Genomic DNA, 26,893 nt, shown 5'->3' on the forward strand with positions numbered 1-26,893 from the left:
CAGTAGGTCTGGGGGTTATGTGCTCATGGTCATCTAGTAGCTAACTTGTTTGGTGGAAGTTTTAGCATCTATACAACAACTTAGGAAGTGTGCATCAGATATTGTTATCTAGGTACTTCAGGGATGAACTGAAGACTGCCAAACATAAAATTAGAAACTTACTATAGGAGTTTAACAGAATGAGTATGAAACAACTTCAGATAATTGTGTAATCCTCTTTATTACCCACTCCAGTATTCTTGCCTGGAGAATCCCAGGGACAGAGGAGCCTGGTGGGGTGCCATCTATGGGGTCGCATAGAGTCAGACACGACTAAAGCGACTTAGCTGCTGCTGCTGCTTTATTACCTATATTGGATTAAGTTTAATGATACATAATTTTAAAACTCCAAAATAACAGCAACTTTAAAATTTTTGTTTAACCTTTTTCATATGAAAGAGGTCTGGAAGGTGGAGGTCTGGACTTGGTTTGGGAGACAATAATGACTTCCCAAGTTATCTTCTTGTGCCAGATTCAGCTCTCAGCCTATGCGTTCTTATATAGACATCCTGACATTCCTAATGACAGACTCTTTGAGAGCATGATGCACATCTAATTCTCATCTTCTTCTCATCTATACTATTGGCACCATGTCAGAACAATTCTTCAATAAATATGGGTTTTAAGAACAGAGGATGTATGGATGCTCAGGTGGATGGATGGAACTCCATATATGGAACTCAATATCTAGTTTCAACTATCCTAGCAAACAGAAGGAAAAACTTACCTTGGGATGTGGCGGTGGGCCAGACAGTGCCAACAACATGGGTGATAAAAGAATTTACTGAGCCAGAAGTGAGGGTAGAAATCAAGATATATTGAGAACACTGCAAGGGAGCTGTGGGCAAGACCAAGAGGGGGCCTGCACCTGGAGAGAGAAACTGGGCTTCTTTCATGGTCCCCTCTGGTCACCCTTGGATTAATATTTTACCCAAGGGTGCTTAGGGCTTCCTGGAACTTCAGCTGCTTGTAACTGCTGGTAATTTCCTTTGGGGGAAGGTGAGATGGCCTTATCTTGAAATGCCCTCCCCAGCCTAAGACTGTTTTATTGTTAAGATCTACAGAAATCATGTGACCACACATTGGCTTTACTGCTTTCCTTGTAACCGGATGAACAGACCTTGTAGAAAGTTGTTGGCAAACCAGATAACAGATTTTTTTTACACTAGGTGGGTCACAAGATCTCTGTCTCTATTCATCTCTTCTGTTGTTATATGATAATAACCATAGAAACTATCTAAATGAATGATCATGTGTCAATAGCACTGGCATTTGAATTTCATGTGATTTTCACATGTCTTGAAATGGTCTCCTTTTAATTTGTAACCATTTAATATTGTAAAAACCATTCTTACCTTGTGGGCAGCACAAAAAACAGGCAGTGAGTGGTAGTTTGCTAATCCCTGGCCTAGCAAGGCAAAAGATAAAAATTAGGAGCTGAAAAAGTGAGTAAAACATTGTGGTAGAAGCCCTAAGAAGAAGGTCAGTGTGGAATATAGCTGGTTTTCACTTTTTTAACTCCATATTTTTCCTTTCCAGAGTCATTTCACATTTCTTTGCTGTGCTCCACTTCTTCTGGGATGGCTTTCAACCAGCACGCACATTTTTTCATGTGTCTTCAGAGTTCTCTCTTGCAGGACCGTTTGTGTTTAAAAATGTTTCTAGGAGACTGAAAAACATTCAAGCCCCAAAGTAATTGCTTTCTAATGAAGGGCTTTAGTTCATTGGTTCATTGAGAGACAGCATTTCATTAATACACATAAATCTCTGTGTGCCTCCCAAATGAAATATAATGCTGGATTCTATTCGTTTCACAAAAGCCACATGCTTCCATTTGCGTGACTTGGGGGCAACCCAGAAGGGTTAGGGTAGTGAAGGCAATCTGAGTGGGGCAAAGGGAAGGACATCCTGCAGTACTGTTTTGGAGATTGAGTGGGTTTGAGACCTCATTGCTCTTTTAAGAAGTGCCTAGATTTATGATCATTTCATTCTTGATACATGAATGAAACAAAAGTTACAAATGATGACAGATCACATCTTCAATACCATTTAAATTAGCATTTATGATATACCCTATGAACACTCACAGTAAACACTAAGTTGTATTCAGCTATCACCTAGTTATGTATTCGATCTTTTATTAAACTTTTGTAGCCTATGGAGTAAATGATTTTCAAGAGGTGAAGCTCAGCAATGACCTCAATGCATGAAAGAAAGCCTTGAGGCTTTCATGGATAGGTAACTTGATTAGAGCAAACCTTTCTCGGTTTTTGTTGTTGTTAATGAAAAAATATTCTGGCTTTTGGAGTATTGCACTTCGTAAATACCTTCTCAAATTTTCTTTCCTCATTTGCAAATTAATGGTCTCTTAAAGTACAGGAGTAAAGTGAAAGAGTTTTCATACAGCGTCTTTGGCATAACGGGGGTACGGTGGGGATTAGGGGTGGAAGCGGTGTCCGCTATTATTTTTATTATTGGCGAAAACAAATCTCCCGCAGAGAACACGTTTAATGGCCAGCTGGGACTGTGAACCATGCAGATACTTAATCCTTCCAGCATTTCAACCTCCTTTGCGCGGAGCCTGCTTTTCCCTTTCTGCCCATCAGTTGGCGCCTTTTGCCGTCCTTTTTTCCCCAAGCTGGCTTTTGGGGGCTGCGGTCGCTCCCCTGCTCGCAGGTCACATGGCCTGCCAGAGCGAGGGGACCGCGCCAGAGCTGCGCCGTGGGAGGTGAGGCTTCCGCGCGCGTCCAAGTCCTGCGGCGCCCGCTCCTCCGAGGCCTCAAGGTCCGGCGATGGCTCCTCCGTGGTCATGAGCCAGACAGCCTAGGAGACTTCGGCAGTGGCCGTCAGCGTGCTCAGAGAACCGAGCAAACCGCCCTCACCCGGTAGGTTCCCGCTGCGAACGATCTGCTCTGCCCTTTGGCATCATGACCAGAGCGGCCACCCGGGAGATGTCTCTAGAGCGAGGGAAAATGGATTAGGGTTGCTGCAGCCGGCGCGCGGAGAGCAGTTGCCGGGGCTGGCGAGCCTGGGAGGGCCTGTGCCCCCGGCGGTGCGCTTTGGCGGGCTGGCTTCACTGCGGCCCCGCTCGTGGGGTCGGCTGCTTCCTGCGGGAGGAATGTGGAGACCCCAGAAGGGCGTCCCCTGCACGGCCTGGGCCGGCATCCGCGCAGGGATGACTAAGTGTCGCAGCAAGAACACCTCCCTACCCCTCGCCTGTTTCCTCGGCGCCGCTAGGCCGACGGAAAGGCGCGAGCCGGGCATGGACGAGTCCAGGTAAGACTCCGCTGCTTGCCTAGCCTGACTGGGCCCAGCACCCTAAGGGTGGATCGCCTAATGGCCGCCCGCTCGCGGCTATGTCTGCCCGGCGCCTCGGGCCAGCCCAGAGCACGGACACACGCTCTGCTGCGGCGGTGGGTTTCTGCAGGCGACCTTGCAGCCGCGAGACCGAGGAAGGTCAACGGGGCAGAGGAAGGCGTCCTTCCCAGCTCCGGGAAAGACAGGACGCCCGGGAGGCAACGCCGCGACTTAGACTGTTAGTTTTCTCCTACGGGTAGGGAAACAGACCGGAGCGCCGCGGGGACTGCCCAAGGTCGGTGGCAGATGCTAAATCCGAGACTCTGGTCCTCCGCTGCCATTCTCTTTCCTTGAGGGGTCGTTAGGACCACCACGGCTCGCCTCGCCCTTTTCCTCGTCTCTGTGTGCGGGCGTTGCCAGTTGCCGCACTGCGCCCGCAGTATCCAGGGCGAGAACTGGAGCGTGGGTGTGACCCCGCCAGCCCCTGCTTGTCTGCCGTTCTCCCTGGAGGTGAAGGGACACAAGGGCGGATCCAGTGATGATCTCACTATGCGGACCATTAGCAAAAACCTGCAGGTGTGTGTGTGTGCGCGCGCACGCGTGCGCGCATTTCCCCTAGAGAACTAAACCTTCTAAGGGGAAATTGGCTTTTAGGAATGCATTTCTAGAGTCCCCGGCACCAGATATTTTAGGTGAGAAGATAAAACCATGTTTGTTTAACGTTATTAAAATTAGAATTTTTTAAAAGGATAAGCTTATTACAAAACATTCAAGAAATAGAAAAATGTAAAGAAGAAAATAAAAACTTAAAACTTCATCTCCTAGATTGTTGTTTTCCAAGGTATCTTAAATATTTCTCTGCATGCACACATTTAAACCAGTAACATGGGCAAAAAAAACTTATTTCAATTTGTTTGTCTGATTACCCAGAGGTAATCAGCTTTTTCCTCTCTGTATTGGCGTTTTGCATTTGTGTGAGTGAATTGACTATTTTATTACCTCTTTCAGTCAGAGTATCTTTCTGTTCATGATTTTTTAAGTGCTTGTTATATATTACACATTTAAGTACTGATAGTAATTCTGTCATCTGTGTTGCAGTCTTTTGCCTAATTTTTTAAGATTTATTTTTAATTAAAAGATAATTACAATATTGTGTTGGCTTCTGCTGTATATCAACATATTTTTTTTTGTGGTTTTTTTTTTTTTTTTTTTGGTCAGCTTTTCATCTTCGGCCGTTCAGTTCTATTCTTTTCTTTATGGTTTCTGCTTGAGAGTCTTGCTGAGAAAGGCCTTTCCTAACTCGAGTTTGTATAAATATTCACCTATATTTTCTTCAGGTACTTTTAAGCTTTTGTTGAAAAAATTTAATGTGTCATTTATTCTAATTTAAGATGTAAAGTAGAGAGCCAGTTACTTTTTGTAAATGTAGCCAGTTGCTGCAAAGCTAAGTTCATTTTTTATGCCTGATTTAGACTGCTACAATTATGGTATATTAAATTATTATATATTTATGTCTGTAGATTTTTGCATGTGTCTATCAGTGTATTTCAGTGCCAGGGCCTTGTTATTTTAATTACTGAAGTTTTATAACAAATTTAATATCTTTTTTATTACCCAGTATCATCCACCTGGCTTTTTAAAAAATCAGTTTTATTAAGATATAGTTTGTGTGCATGCTCCATTGCTCAGTTGTGTCCAGCTCTTTTCAACTCTATGGACTGTAGCCCACCAGTCTCCTTTGTTCATGGAATTTCCCAGGCAAGAATACTGGAGTGGGTTGCCATTTCTTCCTCCAGGGCATCTTCCCAACCCAGGCGTCAAATTCAAGTCTCCTGCATCTCCTGCATTGTCAGAATTCTTTACCACCTAGCCACATGGGAAGCCCCACACTTTGGTCAAATTATCCATCCTGTCCCTGCTCCACCAAAAGAAACAAATAATCTTTGGATTCCTATTGGATCTTTGATAATTGGGGTCCAGAGGGTAGGTCCCCTGAGTGGCACTTTCACTACCCCAGTGCCTGGTACAAGACTCAGTATTGGTTGAATTAAACTTTAAACTATGATCATAAAAGTAATGCATGTGCTTTCAGAAGGGTAGAAAGCAAGAGAGGAATCCTCCATCCCTCATACCTTCATCTCGTCTTCACTAAATTATACACTAGATTAAAAATAAAATGATCATACCATGTACCCTTTTCTACAATTTGCACTGATATAGTTTACATTTTTCAATTAGATATTTTCAAACTGCTTGGTTCTATACAATGAATTACCATAAACTGGGTGGCTTAAGCAGAAGAACATTCATGTCCCACAGTTCTGGAGTCTGAAGTCTGAGTTAGGGTGCCAGCATAGTTGGGTTCTGATAAGTGGCCCTCTTCCTGGTTTATGGATGGCTGCCTTCCTGATTTGTACTCACTGGCAGAGGAGAGAGAGCGAGCAAGCTGTCTTCTGTCTCTTCTAATAAGGGCACTAGTCCCAGCAAAAAAGTCCCATGGGCATGACCTTAACATCTCCTAAAGACCCCATCTCCAAACATCATCACATCGGGTATTCAGATTTTGATTATGAATTTGGGGATGGGGGACACAAACATTCAGTCCACAGCAGAGATTTAGGTAAGGCTTTTTAAATGTCAGTAGATTTAAACCCTTCTTTTTCTTTTTAATGTGTCCGTATCATCCCCATGTGTAATTCTCTAACCATTGTTCCCTGTTGTTGGCCATTTCCTTTCCCTGTAGTTTGTCTAGCCTTCCCTGTAGTTTGTCTAGCCATCTTGATGCCCTGCCCTCCATCTATTCCTCTCCCCCCTTTCTCCCTCTCTTTCTTACTTTCAAGCAAAATTGCTGTGAACATTCCTTGTCTATGTTTGGTAGCATGTGTTGGCATTTCTGCAGAGTAGATTGCTAGAAGTAGAATTTCTATGTCAAAAGACATGCAGATATAAAATTTTTGTAGATACCATCCAAACTTTCTCTCGAAAGGTCGCACCAATTTATATAAAAGTGCCCGTTTACTGTACTGGCTCACTCTCTCGAAGAAAATTGAATTGATGTTATCTTAAATGTAGAGATTGATTTTGGAGCAAGAGACCTCCATCTCCTCTTTTATTAGTGAGGGTTCTCAGCAGGGAAGATGTTATTTTTATCCATTTATTAGACTTTTACAGTGTCCTTCAGTGGGATTTTATAGAAGTGTATATTCTACATATTTTTTAAGTTTATTCTAGATATTTTTGGTTTCTTTTTTTTTCCATTTTGACAGAGATGTTTTATCCCATTGATTAGTAATTGCCTGATTATATGAAAGCAATCATATATATATATCATATATCATATATATATATGCTTCCCTGGTAGCTCAGATGGTAAAGACTCTGCCTGCAATGCTGGAGACCTGGGTTTGATCCCTGAGTTGGGAAGATCCCCTGAATCAAGAAATGGCAACTCACTCCAGTATTCTTGCCTGGAAAATTCCATGGACAGAAAAGCCTGGTGGGCTACAGTCCGTGGGGTCACAGAGTCAGACATGACTGAGTGAACACACACACAGATCATAGCATATATTATTTTTGCACACTAATTCTGCTACCAAACACATTCTGAAAGTCTGTACCATTTCTAATCATCTCCCAGTTGATTTTCTTGGCTTTCCAATCTATGCAGAGACAATATTACATAATGTTTGAGAACATGAGTTCTGGAAACAGTCTGCTTGCTTTTCAAGTTTTGCCACCTATTTAAAGCTTTGCTAACCTTGGGTACAAGTTAATTGTGCCTTAATTTCTTTCAGATATAAAATGGATTTAATAATAGTACTTCTCATAGGCTTCTTATGAGGATAGCGATGCTTGAAACAGTGCCCATAAGAAGTGCTTAGCAAGCATTTCCAAGTAAGTTGATCTCTGCACATTATATGACCAGACTCTTTGCTACTCCCAATTTTATATCTTAGGAATTAAGGCCTATAGAAGTCACTTATTTGCTTAACAAACAATAAACCTTTTCTGTGCAAAGAATCCTGTTCTGGGTCTGTGAAGGATATCAAAGATAAATCATACTGAGTCTACTAATAGGGGTTTATAAGTCCCACTAGGTTGTAAATCACAGGCCATGAATCAAGCCATGCAAGACAGCATGCACCATATAAAAAACATAAGCTTTGACATTTTTCCTGTGTTTGAATTCCCTGCTTTCACCATGGTAGCATGTTTTTTCCATTTAAATGAGATTAGTTCTATTAATGTTTGAGAGTTGCTCTTTGGTCAGAAGAAATATACGTAAGTCTAGTCCAGAACTTGGATACGTAGTAGGAGCTTAACTGTTGTTGTTTAGTCGCTGAGTCGTGTCCGACTCTTTGTGACCCCGTGGGCTGTAGCCCACCAGGTTCCTCTATGAGATTTCCCAGGCCTTTTGTGGGTTGCCATTTCCTTTACCAGGGGATCTTCCCAACCCAGGAATTGAACCCTCATCTCCTGCCTTAGGAGGTGGATTCCTTATCGCTAAGCCGCCAGGGAAGCCCAGGAACTTAATAAGTGGCAGCTATAAATAGATGCAGTTTAAAGTAGAAGGGGACAAATGAATATTCTGGAATGAAAGTTCATGTAAAGAACCCTAGAACTTGAAGAAAAAAAGAAATTATTTCTGTTTGGGTGTGACCTGAAACAAATAGATTGCCATTTATTTCTCCAGCAAAGATGGGTTTATTTATGATCAGCAGAGAACTGCAATTCAGGATCTACAATCATGGTGAGTCATGTGCAAGTTTCTGCACATCAAGAAAAGGCAAGTGTTTTTATGGAGGGGGAAAAGAATGTTGGAAGGCAATAGTAAACTAAGAGCCCATGACTTTTTGTTGGCTGAGTCCTTGCCAGGAAAGAAGGGAAGTCTTTCTTCTTCCTGGTGACTCTCTGCTGTCATTCTAGGACCTGAGAGCTCCCCTTTCTGGTCCTCAAGCTCTATTTAATTGAGTTTTCTATTTATTAAATTTTTTTTTTTACACCTCCCCCTTTTGATGAAGATCTGTTTCCAAAAGCATTGCTGATCAAGTGTCAGATTTTCTACTTTCAGAGGCATTTTGTTCTTCAATGTAAGGAAAGACCTTTTCCAGGTATTATGTCTCATGTTGGAGGGAATAGATTAGGAGTCTAACTATTAAGGTCACAATTATTGTTAAGTGAGTAACAATGAGGGGTAGGAGGGAGAACGCTCAGGCACTTTTCATTTAAAGTTCATGTGTTATCAATATCATAGACATTAGGGATTTCCCTGGTGGTCCAGCAGTTAAGAACCACCTTCCAATGCAGGAGGTGTGGATGTGATCCCTGGTCAGGGAACTAAGATCCCACATGCCATGGGGCAACTAAGCCCACACATCACAACTAGAGAGAAGCCCTCCCACTGCAACAAAAAAATCCCTCAAGCCAACAACTGAGGCTGGATGCAGCCAAAAATAAGTAAATGAAACTAACAATATATATTTTTTTAAAAAGGATCATTGACATTAGAGATCATTTGAAGTGTTGTGTCATTATCAATGATTTGGTGACAAACATCCAACAGGACTGGTCCAGATATCTTAAGAAAGGTGTCTCATCAGATGTCATCTGCTTCAATTCCAAGAAATCTTTACTTTCAGGTCAATAGATGATGTACAGATACGGTTAGGGTTTTATGCTCTCTTTAGGTGTGTCACAGGTATCCAAGAGTCTATTCCTTGGAGTTTGGCAGCACAAGGACCTGATAGGGACATTTCCAGTGAGACTGAGGAGTATTTCTGGAGGTGACTTTTTCACTAGATGAAACCTCCAGATTGTAAGATGTGATGCTTAAGGTTTTCATCTCCCAAGAGTGTGCGGTGAAAACGTTGCTCTACCACACATTGATATTTTTAATAGAAGCAATTAGGCCTCTGCAGTTTTGGAGTATCTCTCCTTTTATCAGTTGTGGGTCAAAAGAAGCAAGAGCCGAGTTCATTGGGTGCCCTGTGACTGTCTCAGTGTAAGAGCTTTTGAGTTCTTAGAGAAGTGGATCTGAGACTTAGAAAGACTGACAACAATGCTTTTGGCCATTTGTTGGAGGGCCTCACCAGATTTTCTAATTGAGCCATACAGATATTAGTTTGAGGAAACCAGAGGATTGAGTGTGGTAAGCACAGTGAAAGTGTGAAACTGGCCAAACATTGCAGACTTGTCAAAGTACCTGACCAGTGAAATAGCTTCCTCAGTCACTGAGGTTCAGGACGAGTTCCCTAGGGAGGAATAATCTTTTCCAAAAGGACGTTAGTCACAGAAGAGGCAGCCGCCTGTCTTCAAGGGAAGGCTTCCCATCAGTTCAAAAAATATACAGACCATATCTGAAACATATTTATATCCATGAAATAGAGCAAGTTGTATGAAATTATCGGACAGACCTCCGGTCATCCTTAAGCAGTTTAAAGTGTCCTGGAACATTACGAACAGACTTCCCCAGGTTGTACTTCAGCAAGTGGAACAGTGAGGAGTAGGCACTTTTTGTAGCTTAGTTAATGTTTCCCCACCAATAACTGATTTGTGAATGTTACCGTTTTGTCAGTAGACCTATGGTTTAATGCATGTACAGTAATGAGGATTAGAAATTTTAGTGACTCTGGTAGGATTGGTTTATTCTTTGGTCTGAACCAGAGGGATAACAGTGCTGTTTATTACTTAGAGGTCCTGGATAAACCTCCGTCCTAGACCTAATTGCTTCTAACAGGTCAGATAGAAACATTAGAAGAACTAGTACAAGGGATAATGAGGACTTGAGACTCGTAATCTTCTATTATGGGCTTCTTTACTTAAAAGGTATTGATTAATGCTAGGAAGAGGGTTTTGAGGGATCTATCTGAATTGTGATGGGAGGTGTGCTGTAAATTTTGCCAGTGTCAGCTGGAGATTTTGTCCATAGGAGGATGGTAGCTGATTCAACAGGACAAATGATCCCTGTTTTCAGAATATGTTTTAGGATTGTCAGAGCTGAGACAATTAAAAGACGTCAAAGGTCATTTAATTTAGATGATTGGTTACTTTGATGACTACTGTCAAATTCTAGAATTATTTTCCCTTTTTGGGATAAAGAAATTCTGGTATGATACTTCTCTAAGAAGTCTCAATCTAATAAATGGATGAGGGCAGAGGGACAAAGGAGAACAGAATGTGTACCTCTCAAAGGGCCTAAACCAAAGGGAATAGGTTCAGAGATGAAAAGTTCTTGTTGGTTGTTAGAGATTCCACTATTTGAAGTTTCAGTACTCCAAGGCAGACACTGCTTTATATTAGTGGGCTAATATTAGCCCTTTATATACATATATATATTTACAATAAATATATAATAAGTATATTATATATCATATATATATATATATATATTAGCACTTTATATTGAGCACTAAGAGTGTGGCCCCAGTGTCCATTAAAATTGGAAGAGATTCACCCCCAACTGGAGAAATGTTTCTTCAAATCATTTAAAAGGGAGGCCTGGGGAAAACCTTTAGTCTCTCAGAACCCCATTACTGAGAATTCAGAGGACACTAGAAAGACTAGTAAACTGGTGGAAGGTGCCGAGAGTGCTTAAAAATCTGTTGTTATTGTGGTTCAGTCACTAAGTTGTGTCTGACTCTTTGCTACCTGATGAACTATAGTCTCCTGGAGTTGCTCAAATTCATGTCCACTGATTGAGTCAGTGATGCTATCTAACCATCTCATCTTCTGCTGCCCCCTTCTCCTTTTGCCTTCAGTCTTTCCCAGAATCAGAGTCTTTTCCAGTTAGTCAGCTCTTTGCATCAGGTGTCCAAAGTACTGAAGCTTCAGCTTCAGCAATAGTCCTTCCAATGTATATTCAGGGTTGATTTCCTCTAGGATTGACTCGTTTAATCTCCTTGCAGTCCAAGGGACTCTCAAGAGTCTTCTCCAGCACCACAGTTTGAAAGCATCAATTCTTTGATGCTCCTCACATCTGTACATGACTACTGGAAAAACCATAGCTTTGACTATATGGACCTTTGTCTGCAAAGTGAAATCTCTGCTTTTTAATCCACTATCTAGGTTGGTCATAGCTTCCCTTCCAAGGAGTAAGTGTCTTCTAATTTCATGGCTCCCCAGTGATTTTGGAGTCCAAGGAAAATCTGTCACTGCTTCCACTTTTTCTCCATCTATTTACTATGAAGTGATGGGACCAAATGCCATGATCTTAGTTTTTTGAATGTTGAATTTCAAGCCAACTTCTTCATTCTCCTCTCTCAACTCTCATCAAGAGCCTCTGTAGTTCCTCTTCACTTTCTGGCATTAGAATGGTATCATCTGCATACCTGAGGTTGTTGATATTTCTCCTGGCAATCTTGATTCCAGCTTGTGATTCATCCAGCCTGGCATTTTGCATGATTGTACTCTACATAGAAGTTAAATAAGTAGGATGACAATATAGAGCCTTGATGTACTCCTTTCCCCATTTTGAACCAGTCAGTAGTTCCATGTCCAGTTCTAACTGTTGCTTCTTGACCCACATACAGGTTTGTCAGGAGATAGGTAAGGTGGCCTGGCACTCCCATCTCTTTAAGAATTTTCCATTGTTTGTTTGTGAGCTACACAGTCAAAGGCTTTACTGTAGTCAATGAAGCAGAAGTAGGCATTGTTCTGGAACTCTTTTGCCTTCTCCATGATCCAGTGAATATTGACAGTTTGATCTCTGGTTCCTCTGTCTCTTCGCAAACCAGTTTGTACATCTAGAAGTTCTTGGTTCATTTACTGCTGAATCCTAGCTTGAAGGATTTTGAATATAACCTTGCTAGCATGTGAAATGAGTACAGTTGTATGGTAGTTTCAACATCTTTGGCATTGCCCTTTTTTGGCATTGCCCTTCTTTGGGATTGGAACAAAAACTGACCTTTTCCAGTCCTGTGGCCACTGCTGAGTTTTCCAAATTTGCTGACATATTGAGTGCAACACTTTAACAGAATCATCTTTTAGGATTTGAAATAGCTTAGCTGGAATTCCATCACTTACACTGGGTTTTGGTTGTTTTTTTTTTTTTTTTTTTTTTTGTAGTAATGCTCCCAAAGGCCCACTTGACTTCACACTTCAGGATGTCCAGCCCTAGGTGAGTGACCACACCATCTTGGTTATCCAGGTCATGAAGACCTTTCTTGTATAGTTCTTTGTATTCTTGCCACCTCTTCTTAATCTCTTCTGCTTCTGTTAAATCCTTACCATCTCTGTCCTTTATTGTGCCCATCCTTGCATGAAATGTTCCCTTGATATCTCCAGTTTTCTTGAAGAGATCTCTAGTCTTTCCTATTCTATTGTTTTCCTCTATTTCTTTGCATTGTTCCTTTCAGAAGGCCATCTTATCTCTCATTACTATTCTCTGGAACTCTGCATTCAGTTGGCTATATCTTTCCGTTTCTCCCTTGCCTTCCTGTTCTCCTCTTTCCTCAGCTATTTATAAAGCTTTCTCAGACAACCACTTTGCCTTCTTGCATTTCTTTTTCTTTGGGATGGTTTTGGTCACTGCCTCCTGTGCAATGTTGTGAGCCTCCGTCAATAGTTCTTCAGGCACTCTGTCTGTCAGATCTAATCCCTTGAATCTATTTGAAATGTCTACTGCATAATCATCAGAAATTTTATTTAGGTCATACCTGAATGGCTTAGTGGTTTTCCCTACTTTCCTCAGTTTAAGTGCGAACTTTGCAATAAGGAACTCATGATCTGAGCCACAGTCAGCTCCAGGTTTTGTTTTTACTGCATAGAGTTTCTCCATATTTGGCTGCAAAAAGCATCAGTAATCTGATTTCTTTTGGTATTGACCATCTGGTGATGTTCATGTGTAGAGTCGTCTCTTGTGTTGTTGGAAAAGAGTGTTTACTATGACCAGCATGTTCTCTTGACAAAACTGTTAGCTTTTGCCCTGCTTCATTTTGTACTCCAAAGTCAAACTTGCCTGTTACTCAAGGTATCTCTTGACTTCCTACTTTTGCATTCCAATCTCCTGTGATTGAAAGGACATCTTTTTTTTTGGTATTAGGTCTAGGTCTTGTGTGGAGAAGGAAATGGCAACCCACTCCAGTATTCTTGCCTAGAGAATCCTGTGGACCGAGGAGCCTGGTGGGCTGCTGTCCATAGGGTTGCATAGAGTTGGACACGGCTGAAGCGACTTAGCATGCATGTATGCATTGGAGAAGGAAATGGCAACCCACTCCAGTATTCTTGCCTGGAGAATCCCAGGGATGGAGGAGCCTGGTGGGTTGCCATCTATGGGGTCGCACAGGGTCAGACACAACTGAAGCAACTTAACAGCAACAGCAGCGAGGTCTTAGAGGTCTTCATAAAACTGTTCAACTTCAGCTGCTTCAGCACCAGTGGTTGGGGCATAGACTTGGATTACTGTGGTATTGAATGGTTTTGCCTTGGAAACGAATCAAGATTATTCTGTTGTTTTTGAGATTGCACCCAAATACTGCATTTTGGACTCTCTCGATGGCTATGAAGGCTACTCCAATTCTTCTAAGGATTCTTGCCCACAGGAGTAGATACAATGGTCATCTGAATTAATTTTGCCCATTCCCATCCATTTTTGTTCCCTGATTCCTAAGATGTCGATGTTCATTCTTGCCATCTCCTGTTTGACCACTTCCAATTTACCTTGATTCATGGACCTAACATTCCAGGTTCCTATGCAATATTATTCTTTACAGCATCAGACTTTACTTTCTCCACCAGACACATCCACAACTGAGCATCGTTTCCACTTTGGCCCAGTCACTTCATTCTTACTGGAGCTTTTAGCAACTGCCCTCCGCTCTTCCCCAGTAGCACATGGGACTCCTTCCCAACTGGGGGGATTATCTTCTGGTGTCATATCTGTTTACCTTTTCATACAGTCCGTGGGGTTCTCCAGGTAAGAATACTGGAAAGTGAAAGTCACTCAGTTGTGTCGAACTCTTTGCAACCCCGTGGACTGTAGCCCACTAGGCACCTCCTCTCCAGGTAAGAATTCTCCAGGCAAGAATATTGGAGTGGGCTGTCATTTCCTCTCCAGGGGATCTTCCTGATTCAGGGGTCAAACCCAGGTCTCCAGCATTGCAGGCAGGTTCTTTACCGTCTGAGCCATCAGAGAAGCCCCAAGAATACTGAAGTGGGCTGTTATTTCCTCCTCCCGTGGACCGTGTTTTGTCAGAACTCTTCACTATGACCTGTCTGACTTGGGTGGCCCTACATGGCATGGCTCATTGAGTTATGCAAGCCCCTTCGCCCTGACAAGGCTGTGATCCATGAAGGAAACTTAAATTTGTAACAGTCTTCTTTCTGATGTCCTGGCTCTGCAACAGGCCACACACTCAGGGAGTAGCTTGTAGAGTGCTCAGGAAACCCTCACCGGGGAGGCTGTGGGAGCTGAGCGTGTTCTTGCCTTTTCTCTCAGCGCTGAGACCTGGGGTTCAGGATGGGGAGTGCTCACATACCCATTAAGAACTGCTGCTTTCTTTGCTGTTCCTGTTGGTCTAATGGATGTGTGCCCCGTTGGTCTTCCGAGCTAGGTGTTTCGGGGCCTGTCCATCAGGTGGGGAGCCTTGAAAGTTGGAGCTCTGTGTATGTGGTCCAAATCTTTCACTCAGGGACCAGCTGGTTGTTGTGGGTGTGTTAGTCCCAATTGACTGGCACTGTGCCAGGTTGGGATTGATGGTAAGAGCTTGTTTTGACGTGGGTATTTTCTCATTTGCCTGATGTGTAGGAGTCACTCAGCCAGGTTCTGGATTTCTCTTAGAAGGAATTTCTCCTTGTGCAGCTGTACATTCAATATGTCCACGGGAAGAGGAAAGATCAGGAGCATTAAATGTTGTCATCTTTGTCTCTCCCTGAGTTTGCTTCTTTTAATGGGTAGCTGTATCCCATTCTTTGGAGGTACCATAGTTTGACTCACTCAATTGATGGGTGCTTGGCAATATTCTACTCTTCTAAATGGTGCTACAAGTCATTCCTCACACTTGAGGATATATATTAAGGAAAGAATGCTAGAAATTGAATTGCTGAGCTTTAGGGTGTCTTGTTGCGTGTGTGCATGCAAAGTTGCTTTAGTCATGTCTAACTCTTTGCAGCCTATGGACCATAGTCTGCCAGGTTTCTCTGTCCATGGGATTCTCCAGGCAAGAATACTGGAGTGGGTTGCCGTGCCCTCCTCCAGGGCATCTTCCCGACCCAGGGATCGAACCCATATCCCTTATGTCTCCTGCATTGGCAGGCAGGTTCTTTAGCACTAGTGCCACCTAGGAGGCCCCAGTGTGTCTTATTAGATAGTTCTAAATTAATTCTACAGAAGTTGTGCCAATTTACAACTCCCATTTTGCTAACGCAAACCACATGAGTACCTATATAGTAGGTCCTATAAACATAGGACCTACTCCTCTAAACAGCTCATGTAGTAGACTGTGTTACAGAATGAGAAAATGCTATCTATATGAAGAGGCAGGGAAAGGTGTGGGGATTAGAATGTACTAGGGTAAGGGAGTTGAGTGAGCAAAGGCCAGGAGATGGGCAAGAGCTTAGCACAGTTGATGTTCTGAAAGATCAGCATATCTAGAGCTGCCTTGCTCACTGGCTATATGTGGCTATTAAGCACTTAAATGTGGCTCATGTTGAATTGAGATATGCTGTGAATATAAAATACACACTGAATTTCAAAGACTTAGTATGGAAAAAAGAATATAGAATACCTCATTTGTAATTTTTTATATTGGTCTCATGTTGAAATCATAATTTTGATGTGTTGTGTTAAAATACATTATTAAAATGAATTTCATCTGTTTAGTTTTGCTTTTTTATTGTGGCTGCTAGAAACTACATATATGGCTTACAGTATATTTCCACTGGACAGTCGTAGCCTAGAGCATAGGGTTGGTAAGCTATGAGTTGCAGGCCAGATTTGGTCTACAGCCTGTTTTGATGTGACTGGAGTGCTAAAAATAGTTTTTACATTTTTTTCAAAGAGTTAAAAAAAGAAATAATGTAAGGGGAATACGCGACCGTGTGTGAGCCACAAAGTCTAAAATACTTACTCTCTAGCCTTTATTAGTCTAGAACATACAAAGAGGGCAGTAGAACAAGATATCAAGGGAGGGCAGGGTCCAGATCATAAAGGGCCTTTTGAATCACAATAAGATGTTTAGATCTTATTAAAAGAGCAGTAGAAATATAAGAATGGTTTTAAGCAGGAGCATGACATGATCAGATTCATATTCTTAAATGATAATTGTCTCTGTGTATGTGCACATGTACTCCTTGAATATTCTACCCTGGGACTTATTTGGACTAAAGAGTGTCACTTTCTTATTTTACCAAAAACTTACTGGAAGAGGGTGTTGAAGGAGGTTGGATGGCAGTTTTACACCAAACCCTGAGCTCTGCATTGTCATCATAATTGCACTGTCATCTTAGCACTTAATATGTGCCTGGCATTTTCTGACCTGCATGTCTTATCTCATTGACTGCATTTTGTTCCTTCTTTAAGTGGTTACAGCTCCCTTAGCAAGGTAGAACAGTATGAACAGGAAACCACCTCAATGACTCCATTCCCAAGACCAACTAAGGCTTTGGTCCTTGGCTTCCGCTGGTAGTGATGTGGAACTGGTTGAGGCCGTGGGGATGTGCAACCATGTGACTGAACAGATCACAGGGAGATGCTACCAATCTGCAGTACTTTGGAAGTCCACATCCCAGCAAGGACTGCACACTACTCACACCTCTCCCTGCATATTTCCCTCTTTAATAGGGATCTGGAGAGCCCTGTCCAGGTCCTTACTAGTACTGGGATAGTCTGTTTCACCTCTGAGGCCCCACAATATAATCTGCGTCTGTTGCTGAAATGAGACTTGTCTCTCTACTTCCTTGAATTACTATGTCATCATACCATAGAGAGAGGTTTGGTATTTTACATAACTCTAATGGGCAGGGTGGGCTTCCCAGGTGGTTCAGAGGTAAAGAATCCACCTGCCAATGCAGGAGATGCAGGTGTGATCCCTGTGTTGGGAAGATCCCCTGGAGGAGGAAATGGCAACCCATTCCAATATTCTTGCCTGGAGAATTCCATGAACAGAGGAGCCTGGTGGGCTACAGTCCATAGGCTCACAGAGTCAGTCATGACTGAGTGAGAGTGTGTGTGTGTGTGTGTGTGTGTGTGTGTGTGCATCACACACACACACAATGGGCAGGGTAGGCTAACCACTGTAATAAGTCAAAAAATCATTAGTGGCTAGATACAACAGTTTGTGTATGACTGACAACACGTCCCACTCTAGGTTGGATGGGTGCTGGGAGGTGAGCAGTAGGAGAGACCTCAGTTCTATGCAGTCATTCAAGGACCCAGGCTCACGCCAGCTAGTGGCTCCTCCCTCCTCTAGATCCACAGGCTGTCCAGCTAGCAGGTGGAGAAAGAGAAAGTCAAGACGGCACAACTGCTCTCAGTTACCGTGGCCTGGAAGTCGTACCTGTCACGTTGCTCACATTTTACTGGCAAGCCTGAGTCACATGACCCCACCTGAAGATGGTGGGCTAGGAAATGTGATCTCTCTGTGTGCCCACGGAGGGGGAAATGTATGAGAGTCCTAGAGACTGCACCACAGCTACCTCATATGGTACCTGGGCAGTTCTTCTTTAAGATAACTCACAAGCTAGGCCATTTTCTTCCCAATGTGTGCAAACTTTATTATACTTCTCAGGTAAGAGATTTGCTTTTATTCTATAGACACCATTTAATTTTACACTGACCTTACTGGTGTTATACTGGCTTTGTCCTTTTAGTTCTGTTTTTGGGTGCAAGTCTATTTTCCCTTGGATTTTAGACCTTCTTACTCCTATTACTAAGTTTGTATGTACAGTCTGTGTATGTGTGTGTGTGTGTATATGTATATGTATATATATATAGGCTATATATATATGTATATATATATAGGCTATACATATATAGGCTTTCCGAGTGGCTCAGCAGTGATGAAGCCATCTGCAATGTAGGAGTTGCAGGTTCCATTCCTGAGTTGGGAAGATCCCCTGGAGGAGGGCACAGCAGCTGACTCCAGAATTCTTGCTTGGTGAACCCCATGGACAGAGGAACCTGACAAGCTGCAGTCCATGGGGTCACAAAAAGTCAGACGCAACTGAAGTGACTGAGCACACACATGTGTATATACATACATGTACACAGGCTGTGCTGGACAGCATTAGGATCTTAGTTCAACCACAGATTGAACCTGTTCCCCTTGCCGTGGAAGCACAGAGTCTTAACCTCTGGACCACCAGGGAAATCCCCATATGGATATATTTTAATGGCATTTTTACTCTGTATTATTTTGCTCTGTAACACACTTAATCTTCACAGTAACCCTATGAGATGGGTATTATTATTATTACCTCCACTTTAGAGGTGGAGAGATGTGGAGAGTTGAAGTGACCTTTTACCAAGCAAAGTGACTGAGCTATTTTCACTCCAGCGCATGCCTGACCTCAGGCCTGAACTCTGAGAGAAGACTTCCTGCTACATTCCTTTCTGGACCAGGCTGGACCAACTTTTTCATCTTCCTCTCTGCCTCCCCTTTCCCTACCTCACAAAAAGCTGCCCATACATCTTCCTTCAGATATTTCCTCCCGTTTCAAAGTCTGGGGCTCTAGAGTTCACTTGCATATGTAGGGAGATCCTGTCTCTGACTGGTTCCCATGGTAGTTTTATAAAATATAAAATGGAAGACCAATCAGGATTAGGTTAATATGAAATTTTGAGTTTAGTTACATAAAGTTAGAGAAAAAAGGAATGGAAAATGTCGATAAAGACATTTCAGGGAATCCTAAATAGTCCCTTTCTTGTTTGGGACATACAAAAGAAGACAGAGTTTTTAGAAATTACTATGTACAGTCAGTCAACAAGTACTTGCAGTGTATTTACCTTGGAACTTACTCTAAAGGTGTTTTTCCTTTGGGTCAAGCCTTGCTATTTTTGTGTCGGTTGGAAGAACCTGTGTCTGTGTAGCTGTTGAATTGAAATAACGATTTTACTAGCCTCTCTGGTGATTTTTCTGGCACACTATTTTTCTGACACTTAACTAAGTGTCTGTAGGTGTGGGGACTTGGTTGAATGCACCAAGGTTTCATTACTCATAGAAATGATCAAAGAACCCCAGAGATCACTAACAGATACAACCTCAGAAGAGAGTATGGGAGAAAACCCTTGGGTCTCTAGCAGCAACACAGACTAGAATAAGAATTTCTGGTTTGATATGTGCTGAGTTCCATCCCTGGATTTTTTTTCAAGCCCTGTACCGTTCTTTGCTTCTTCCCTCTTTAGGTTTGACTTGCAGTGATTTTGGCCTGCAGTCCAGGATGGTTTGTTCTTGGGACCAGACCTGACCAGAAGTCGACCTCATGAGCACGTCAACCTCTCCAGCGGCCATGCTCCTCCGGAGGCTGAGGCGGCTCTCTTGGGGCAGCACTGCTGTCCAGCTCTTCATCTTAACAGTGGTGACCTTCGGTCTGCTGGCCCCGCTGGCCTGTCACCGGCTTCTGCACTCTTACTTCTACCTGCGCCACTGGCATCTGAACCAAATGAGCCAAGAGTTCCTACAGCAAAGCTTGAAAGAAGGTGAAGCCGCCCTGCACTACTTTGAGGAGCTGCCCTCTGCCAACGGCTCGGTGCCCATCGTCTGGCAGGCCACGCCGCGGCCCTGGCTGGTCATCACCATCATCACTGTGGACAGGCAGCCTGGCTTCCACTACGTCCTGCAGGTGGTATCCCAGTTCCACCGGCTCCTTCAGCAGTGTGGCCCCCAATGCGAGGGGCACCAGCTCTTCCTGTGCAACGTGGAGCGGAGCGTGAGCCACTTCGATGCCAAGCTGCTGTCCAAGTACGTCCCCGTGGCCAACCGCTATGAGGGCACCGAGGACGACTATGGCGACGACCCTTCCACCAACTCGTTTGAGAAAGAGAAGCAGGACTACGTCTATTGTCTGGAATCCTCCCTGCAGACCTACAACCCAGACTACGTCCTGATGGTGGAAGATGATGCCGTCCCAGAGGAGCAGATCTTCCCAGTCCTGGAGCACCTTCTGCGGGCTCGCTTCTCCGAGCCACACCTCCGAGATGCCCTCTATCTGAAGCTCTATCACCCCGAGAGGCTCCAGCACTACATCAACCCGGAGCCCATGCGGATCCTGGAGTGGGTCGGTGTCGGCATGCTGCTGGGGCCCTTACTGACCTGGATGTACACGCGGTTTGCCAGCCGCCCGGGCTTTAGCTGGCCCGTCATGCTCTTCTTCTCCGTGTACAGCATGGGGCTGGTGGAGCTGGTGGGCCGGCACTACTTCCTGGAGCTGCGGCGGCTGAGCCCTTCACTGTACAGCGTGGTCCCCGCTTCGCAGTGTTGCACGCCCGCGATGCTCTTCCCTGCCCCCGCCGCCCGCCGGACCCTCACCTACCTGTCCCAGGTTTACTGCCACAAGGGCTTCGGCAAGGACATGGCACTGTACTCACTGCTGAGGGCCAAGGGGGAACGGGCCTACGTGGTGGAGCCCAATCTCGTGAAACACATCGGACTCTTCTCCAGCCTTCGGTACAACTTTCACCCCAGTCTGCTCTAGCCTGCCAAGAAATGCCTTTCTGAAACTGGCCACTTCTTGGAGATTCAACTGTTGAGCTCTTTATTTGGACCTGGTTGCTTGCAGATATTTCATTGTTTTCAGGTTGCCAGGGATATAGGCACTGGGATGGCCAAGATTAAATACAAGTCAAGAACGTGTGCTTGGGTAACCCTCAGGCAGAGGCAAGCTGTTCACTGTGGGCCCAGACCTCTCGCCCTCCACACAGCCACATTGCCTCATGCAGTCTGACCCACTCAATGATGGACATTTAAATGCCACTTATATTCTCCTGTTTTTCGTTCTGCTTCGTGACAGAGTTTGTGACTGCCAAAATTATTGTGCACAGTGGTTCAACTGGTTTAGGATTTTGAAGGTAGAATATGAATGATGAAAGGTGAGATTCTCTTATAGTGACTTCTTTCTCACTGGGAATAAGAATGGATATATATTTAGGATATATATCCCAAGAGGCAGGACCATGTTGATAGATTCTATTTGTTTCCTTGCTATGACATAATAAAAGCTGCATAGTGCCTGGCATCTTGGAGGCAGATGAGCTGGCTACTGTTACCTGGCATTTTCTTTTCCACACATCTGTATCGCACTGATAATCAATTTTGATTGTGAGAACTTTAAGGCACAGCAAGATCTGAAAGCACCTTCTGGATCATCAAGTCAGATTGCTTATGTTTAGTTTTCAATTTAATGTTGAAGATTTCTATCGTATTCTGATTCTTTGAAAGTTGGACATTGCAGAATGATGTAGAATGGGTGAGCTCTTTACTAATAGCATATCCTTTTCCCCAACTTTGCTGGCTAATCATTCACCCTCATTCTTTTTCTTCTATAGCATGATGTTACAGAAGAAAAAGTAGGGACTGAAGTCAGAAGACCTGAATTTTTATATCAAATCTCTGTCATGTCCTAGTGGTGTGAACTTGGGCAAGTTATAAACACTCTGAGCCTCAGGTTTCTCACCTGTAAAATGGGGACAGTGATATCTACCCTTTTAAGTTGCCTTGGGGATTAAATGACAGAATATGTGTAAAACACTCGCAAGTGCTTATCTCATAAAGGGCATTTGGTGACTATTAGCTCTTTTCTCTCCTATAATAAGCATATAAAACTCAAGTGTATTTTGGATAAAGGTATTAGTGATATTTAAAGTGTGAGATGGGGTATAGGGCTGACACCTAGGGAGCAGCTGTTCCTGACCAAACACTACTAGAATAAAGGTTGACTTTTCCTTGTGACTTTCGAAGGATATACAGCTCAGTTTCATCTAGCCCCACCTCCAGCCAAGCCCAAAATAAGAATTGTTCATTCAAACTGAAAATGATCTAAGACTCCAGTTGAGCCTATTCCAAGACTAGCATCTGGAAATTACTTTTCTCAAAAGTTACAAATAAATGTCGTTTGACAATACTTAGCAAGCCAGTGGCCAGAGTCCTTATGGCGGTGGGTGATTACATTAGAGTTCAAGCAGCTCTCTGCTGTGTTTCAGGGCCACGTCTTCTGTTTGCTTTAAGTTTTCACAGTGAGCTACTGTCTTGGAATCTGCTTGAGAACATCAAGGGAGTAACAGGGCTTCATCACCACACTTTACAGATGAACGAAGAGGCCCAGAGATGTTAAAGGACTTCTTCAGTTTCACACAGCTGAACAGCAGCAGAGAGGACTGGAATGTAGTAGCTTTTCTGACTTCAAGCCCCTGTACTTTTTTCTCAACCACATTCATTTTATAAATATCTATGTAGTCAAATTCTCTTTTGTGAAATCTGTAACCTGGATGAAATAGTGTCTCTGTAAGCTAAGATGGTAAAAATTCACTGTGGTGTTGGTCTTGGGGAACAAACAGGTGCCTGTGTGTGTTGTGTTGTTATAGTGAGCTGTTATGTATCCTCCAGGAATGTCCAAAGTGACCAGAGCTGCTAGGTGACTTAATGAGATGCTCAGATTCCACCGTTTCATCCCTCCAACCCCACCCCAGTAACAGGTTCAGCCTCATGTCTGAGAACAGAACCACCCCCAACCTAGAACTAATTTGAGTTTGTTGCATTAATGATTAGATCTCCTCGTGGAAAGTTTGTGTCCAATGATAGAACATTTAAGCTAGCTAATCCCTAGATCAGAATCTTTGCTGGTTTTCATTTCTGCTCTTTCTAATTCCATTGTCTACTGCACACAGACATCCCTTCCTGTGACTCCTTCCTTCTTGATGGCTGAGGTTATCTTTGTCTTGTCTTATTTTCCTACCTACACACTAAGACATCTTCCCACATTGATCTTAACTAGAATCTGCCATCCTTGGACATTTTCTGCAGAAGTAACAATCCTACCCACTTTTATCCCTACCTACTTTCTAGATCACCCTTCCTTTTGTCTCTCATTCCTAGAGTCCAAATTGTGTACGTTGTCTTGGATTAGGACTGCTGACAGCTTTACACCAAAGCTGAGGTCTCTCATTTAATCCTAAGCACGGGGCTAGGGAGAAACTAAAGTCCCCTGCCAGTATCAGTGGACATAATTAACCAGAAGGGTGAAGGTATCTAATAGTCCTGCATACTTTTCAGAATTTAAATTATTGTCAGATCTAAGAAGCTCCCTATTGTGACTGAGCGTATTTGCATAGACTTATCAGTTCAAATAAATGAACCATTTCACTGAGGCATTCTAAGAAGCCTTGGTTTTCTCTCATTTCTATAGCTGGATTTTTCTGATATGGTGAATAGTATCAAAACCACCCACACACTCACACTGTTGTGGAGTCCTAAGGTAGCCATTCAAAAGTATGGGCTGGAAAAAAAAAAAGTATGGGCTGTTTGCCTAACAATTCATAACTGATTTTCTTATATTTCTTAAATGGAAACATTTGAATTGTGTGTGTGTGTTTTTCTACTGTCATAATTTTTAAAAAGTGAGAATACTACAGTGCAACTAGAGAATACAAGTAGGATGAATATAATGATAGGATTAATTTAATTTACCTTGGATACAGTCCTCATTTGAGGGAATTTATTTAACTGGTAACTTAATTTGTGTAAAGAGACATTCTAACTGGATTTGATTATTGTGGGATTTTTATATATACGATGATGCATTTTGAATTACGGTGACATGATACAAAATTGGGTAATTTTAAAGTCACACGAACCATTTGGATATTTTTATCCTGACCACATGAATTTGCTGAGAAATGTTCATTAACTGACACTGTCTTTTTTAGGTTGGATTTTGTTTGAAATACCTTTGGGACTATGTCAAAGATGATTGGAGATGTAATTTTAAAGTACTTAATATAACTGCAATGGAGATGTGCTGTGGCTTCCAGTAGTTGGATTACAGCATTGTTGTGAGTCATCGATCTGCAATGAATGTGGAATTCTGCTTTAAAATTTAACAGATTTTCTTTTTTTTTTTTTTTTCTTCCCTAAAAAACCTGTTGATTCTGTATTAGGGTGTAGCTGATTAAAAATGTTGTGATAGTTTCAGATGAATAGGGAAGGTATTCAGGCATACATATGCATGTATCCATTCTCTCCCAAACTCCCTTCCCATCCAGGCTAGCCCATAACATTGAGCAGAATTCCCTGTGCTATACAGTAGGTCCTTGTTGGTTATCCATTCTAAATATAGCAGTGTGTACATGATCATCCCAAACTCCCTAACTATTCCTTCCCCCTATCCTTCCCCCCATGGCAACCATAAAAAAAATTAACAAATTTTCATGATCTTTTCCCTGATGACCTATGCAGAAACATAGATGAGTGATTTTTTTTTTAAGTATTATGTTAACAAATAGGGGGTAAAACCAGATGAAAATCCAAAGGCATATGATTAATTTACCAAAAAGAAGGACAGATGGCATACTTATGTAGGAACAGGGTAGCTCAGAGAGATGGGTGAAGTAGACAGGAGGTCGAGTGAAGCAGAGGCTCTCACATCTGTCACCTGCTGTGTGTCCCAGACTCCTTTATGTAGTAAGTCCTCTATGTCTGCCTCACTGTCATGAAGTGTTTATAGGGCTAGCCTATGGAGAATACAAAGGGACAAAATAATGGATAGTGTTCTGGATAAATAATTCATCCCTTTGCTAGGACCCGGCTTCCTATCACACTTAGAATAAAATACAAACCCCTACATTACCTTCCAGGTCAGATGTGACCTGTCCCTGCAAAACTTCCATCCTCTTTCTCCAAGCTATAGTCACACCTGCTCTCTTTCACTTCCTTGGACTTGTTACATTGGTTCTTACCACAAAGGGAATTTGCACTGCCATTCTGTCTATCTGGAATGCTTTTCTCTTAGCCGAATCTTTCCTGTATACAGATCTCAATTAAAATTTAAACCCTCCTCCCCCAACAGACTTTTCATCCCATCTAAAGCATTCTTATCCCTTCCCAATTCCCAGGTCATCTATCGCTTTATGCAGTTTGATTCCCTTCAAAGCTCTTGTTGTTTCCTGAAATTTATTATTTTGCCTTTTTCCCCCCTCCATTCTCCCCACCCCGCTACAGAATATAAGTGCCACAATATCAGGAGTCTTCTAGGTTTCATTCATTGCTCTATCCCTTGAACCTAGAACAATACCTGACACATAGTAGGAAGTGAATGAGAGAGAGAAATTGGGGTAGTGGGGGAAGGAAGAAAGGAAGGAAGGGAAGAAAAGAGGAAAGGGATCCACAGTGGAGATGCATACAGAAAAGAAGAATACTGAAAGGAAGAGAAATGGGACTAGGGAAGAAAATTAGGGAGGAGCAAAGAGGATCCAGGTATTGAGGATTGTTGTAATGTACAGTTTTGACTCCTGAAAAAATTTTCTACTTGCATTCCAGGCAAAGAGAATGGCGAATGCAAAAAGGAACTTTCTATACCACCACATAGCTACTTTTCCCTTTGTTATTAGAGTTTTGGCTTCAGTGTGTGTGTTGGGGGTTGTGTGTGTTTGTGGGGGGTTCCTCCCTACGTGTTATTCTTAGGGGAGGGATGGGTTTTCTCTTTCAGGTTTCAACTGCTGCATCTTCCTGGTATTACCAATGGGAATCATCTAGACATGCACACCACCCATGGTGGCTCTCCAACGTATTCTAGGACTTATAGGCAAGAGGCTGGAAAGAGAATGAAGGAAAGATCACCACCTGGTGCCAATGAACTCTTCAAGTTCTTTCAGTAAGTGGCGAGATGGTTTAAGTCTTACCACTTAGTTCTGCATGATAGGGGTGGGCTTTGGCAAAGCATTATATGACTTAACACAAACCAAGAATAGAGAGGTAAACTTTCCCTAGAGGCTGGATAGGAGGAGCAGGAAACTTTAAGGATCATTTTTTTCTGGTACACAACGTGGGTGTTTTTTATGTTCTGTTGGTGTAGCTTTGTTTAAATGTGAACAAGTTGAGTCCTCTGCAAAATTCGTGCACTGGCAACATGTTAGACAAAGAATTTTGTCTAACCCCTATTTGCTTTTATCCACAAAAAAATGTAAACCCTGGCATTGTTGTGACTGGGAGACCTGAAACAGAAGTCAACAAGTGTGTGTAGATTTCTTTCTAGCAACATGTTTGGACAGTTACTCTTGTCCTTTACCAAACCCCTGTCCAGCCGCAATACATACACAACCAGAAGACATAACCAACAAAACCAGCTTGGCTTCTGTCTAGCTCCCCCTCCAGAGAGGTTTGTGATAAAGGAGCGGTAGGATTACATCTTCTTTCTGTAACATACACATGGAATGCTTTCCCTCTTTTGAACAAGAAAAGGAAATAGCAACCATATTTTAAAAGATACTAAACAATGGTATGTATCTTCACATTCAAAATTGTATTTCATGTATTATTATATAAGGAGCTACGCCAAACATATTAATCATAAGTTAATCTAAATTTAGCTGTTTATCCCCAACTTAATAAATGCTTAAATCATATTAGCAGTA

General features: G+C 42.7%; 1 protein-coding gene across 7 annotated transcripts; it reads left to right on the forward strand.

Annotated features, from left to right (window-relative positions):
* Nucleotides 1-2,698: 2,698 nt before the first annotated feature.
* PGAP4 (post-GPI attachment to proteins GalNAc transferase 4) lies at nucleotides 2,699-26,893 on the forward strand. 7 transcript variants are annotated; one of them, XM_043927414.1, is made up of 3 exons: nucleotides 2,699-3,315; nucleotides 12,400-12,451; nucleotides 19,676-26,893. In XM_043927414.1, exon 3 carries the CDS (start codon nucleotides 19,753-19,755, stop codon nucleotides 20,962-20,964), a length of 1,212 nt encoding a protein of 403 aa, XP_043783349.1. In that variant the 5' UTR covers nucleotides 2,699-3,315; nucleotides 12,400-12,451; nucleotides 19,676-19,752; the 3' UTR covers nucleotides 20,965-26,893. The 7 variants fall into 7 exon arrangements, 4 of the variants coding, with proteins under 4 accessions (XP_043783349.1, XP_043783348.1, XP_043783347.1 ...); XM_043927413.1 differs by having other exon boundaries at nucleotides 2,699-2,924; XR_006345791.1 differs by lacking the exon at nucleotides 12,400-12,451 and having other exon boundaries at nucleotides 2,701-2,924; nucleotides 19,676-24,316; nucleotides 25,969-26,893.

The sequence above is a fragment of the Cervus elaphus genome, chromosome 16 (genome assembly GCF_910594005.1).
Source record: "Cervus elaphus chromosome 16, mCerEla1.1, whole genome shotgun sequence".
Taxonomy (NCBI): domain Eukaryota; kingdom Metazoa; phylum Chordata; class Mammalia; order Artiodactyla; family Cervidae; genus Cervus; species Cervus elaphus.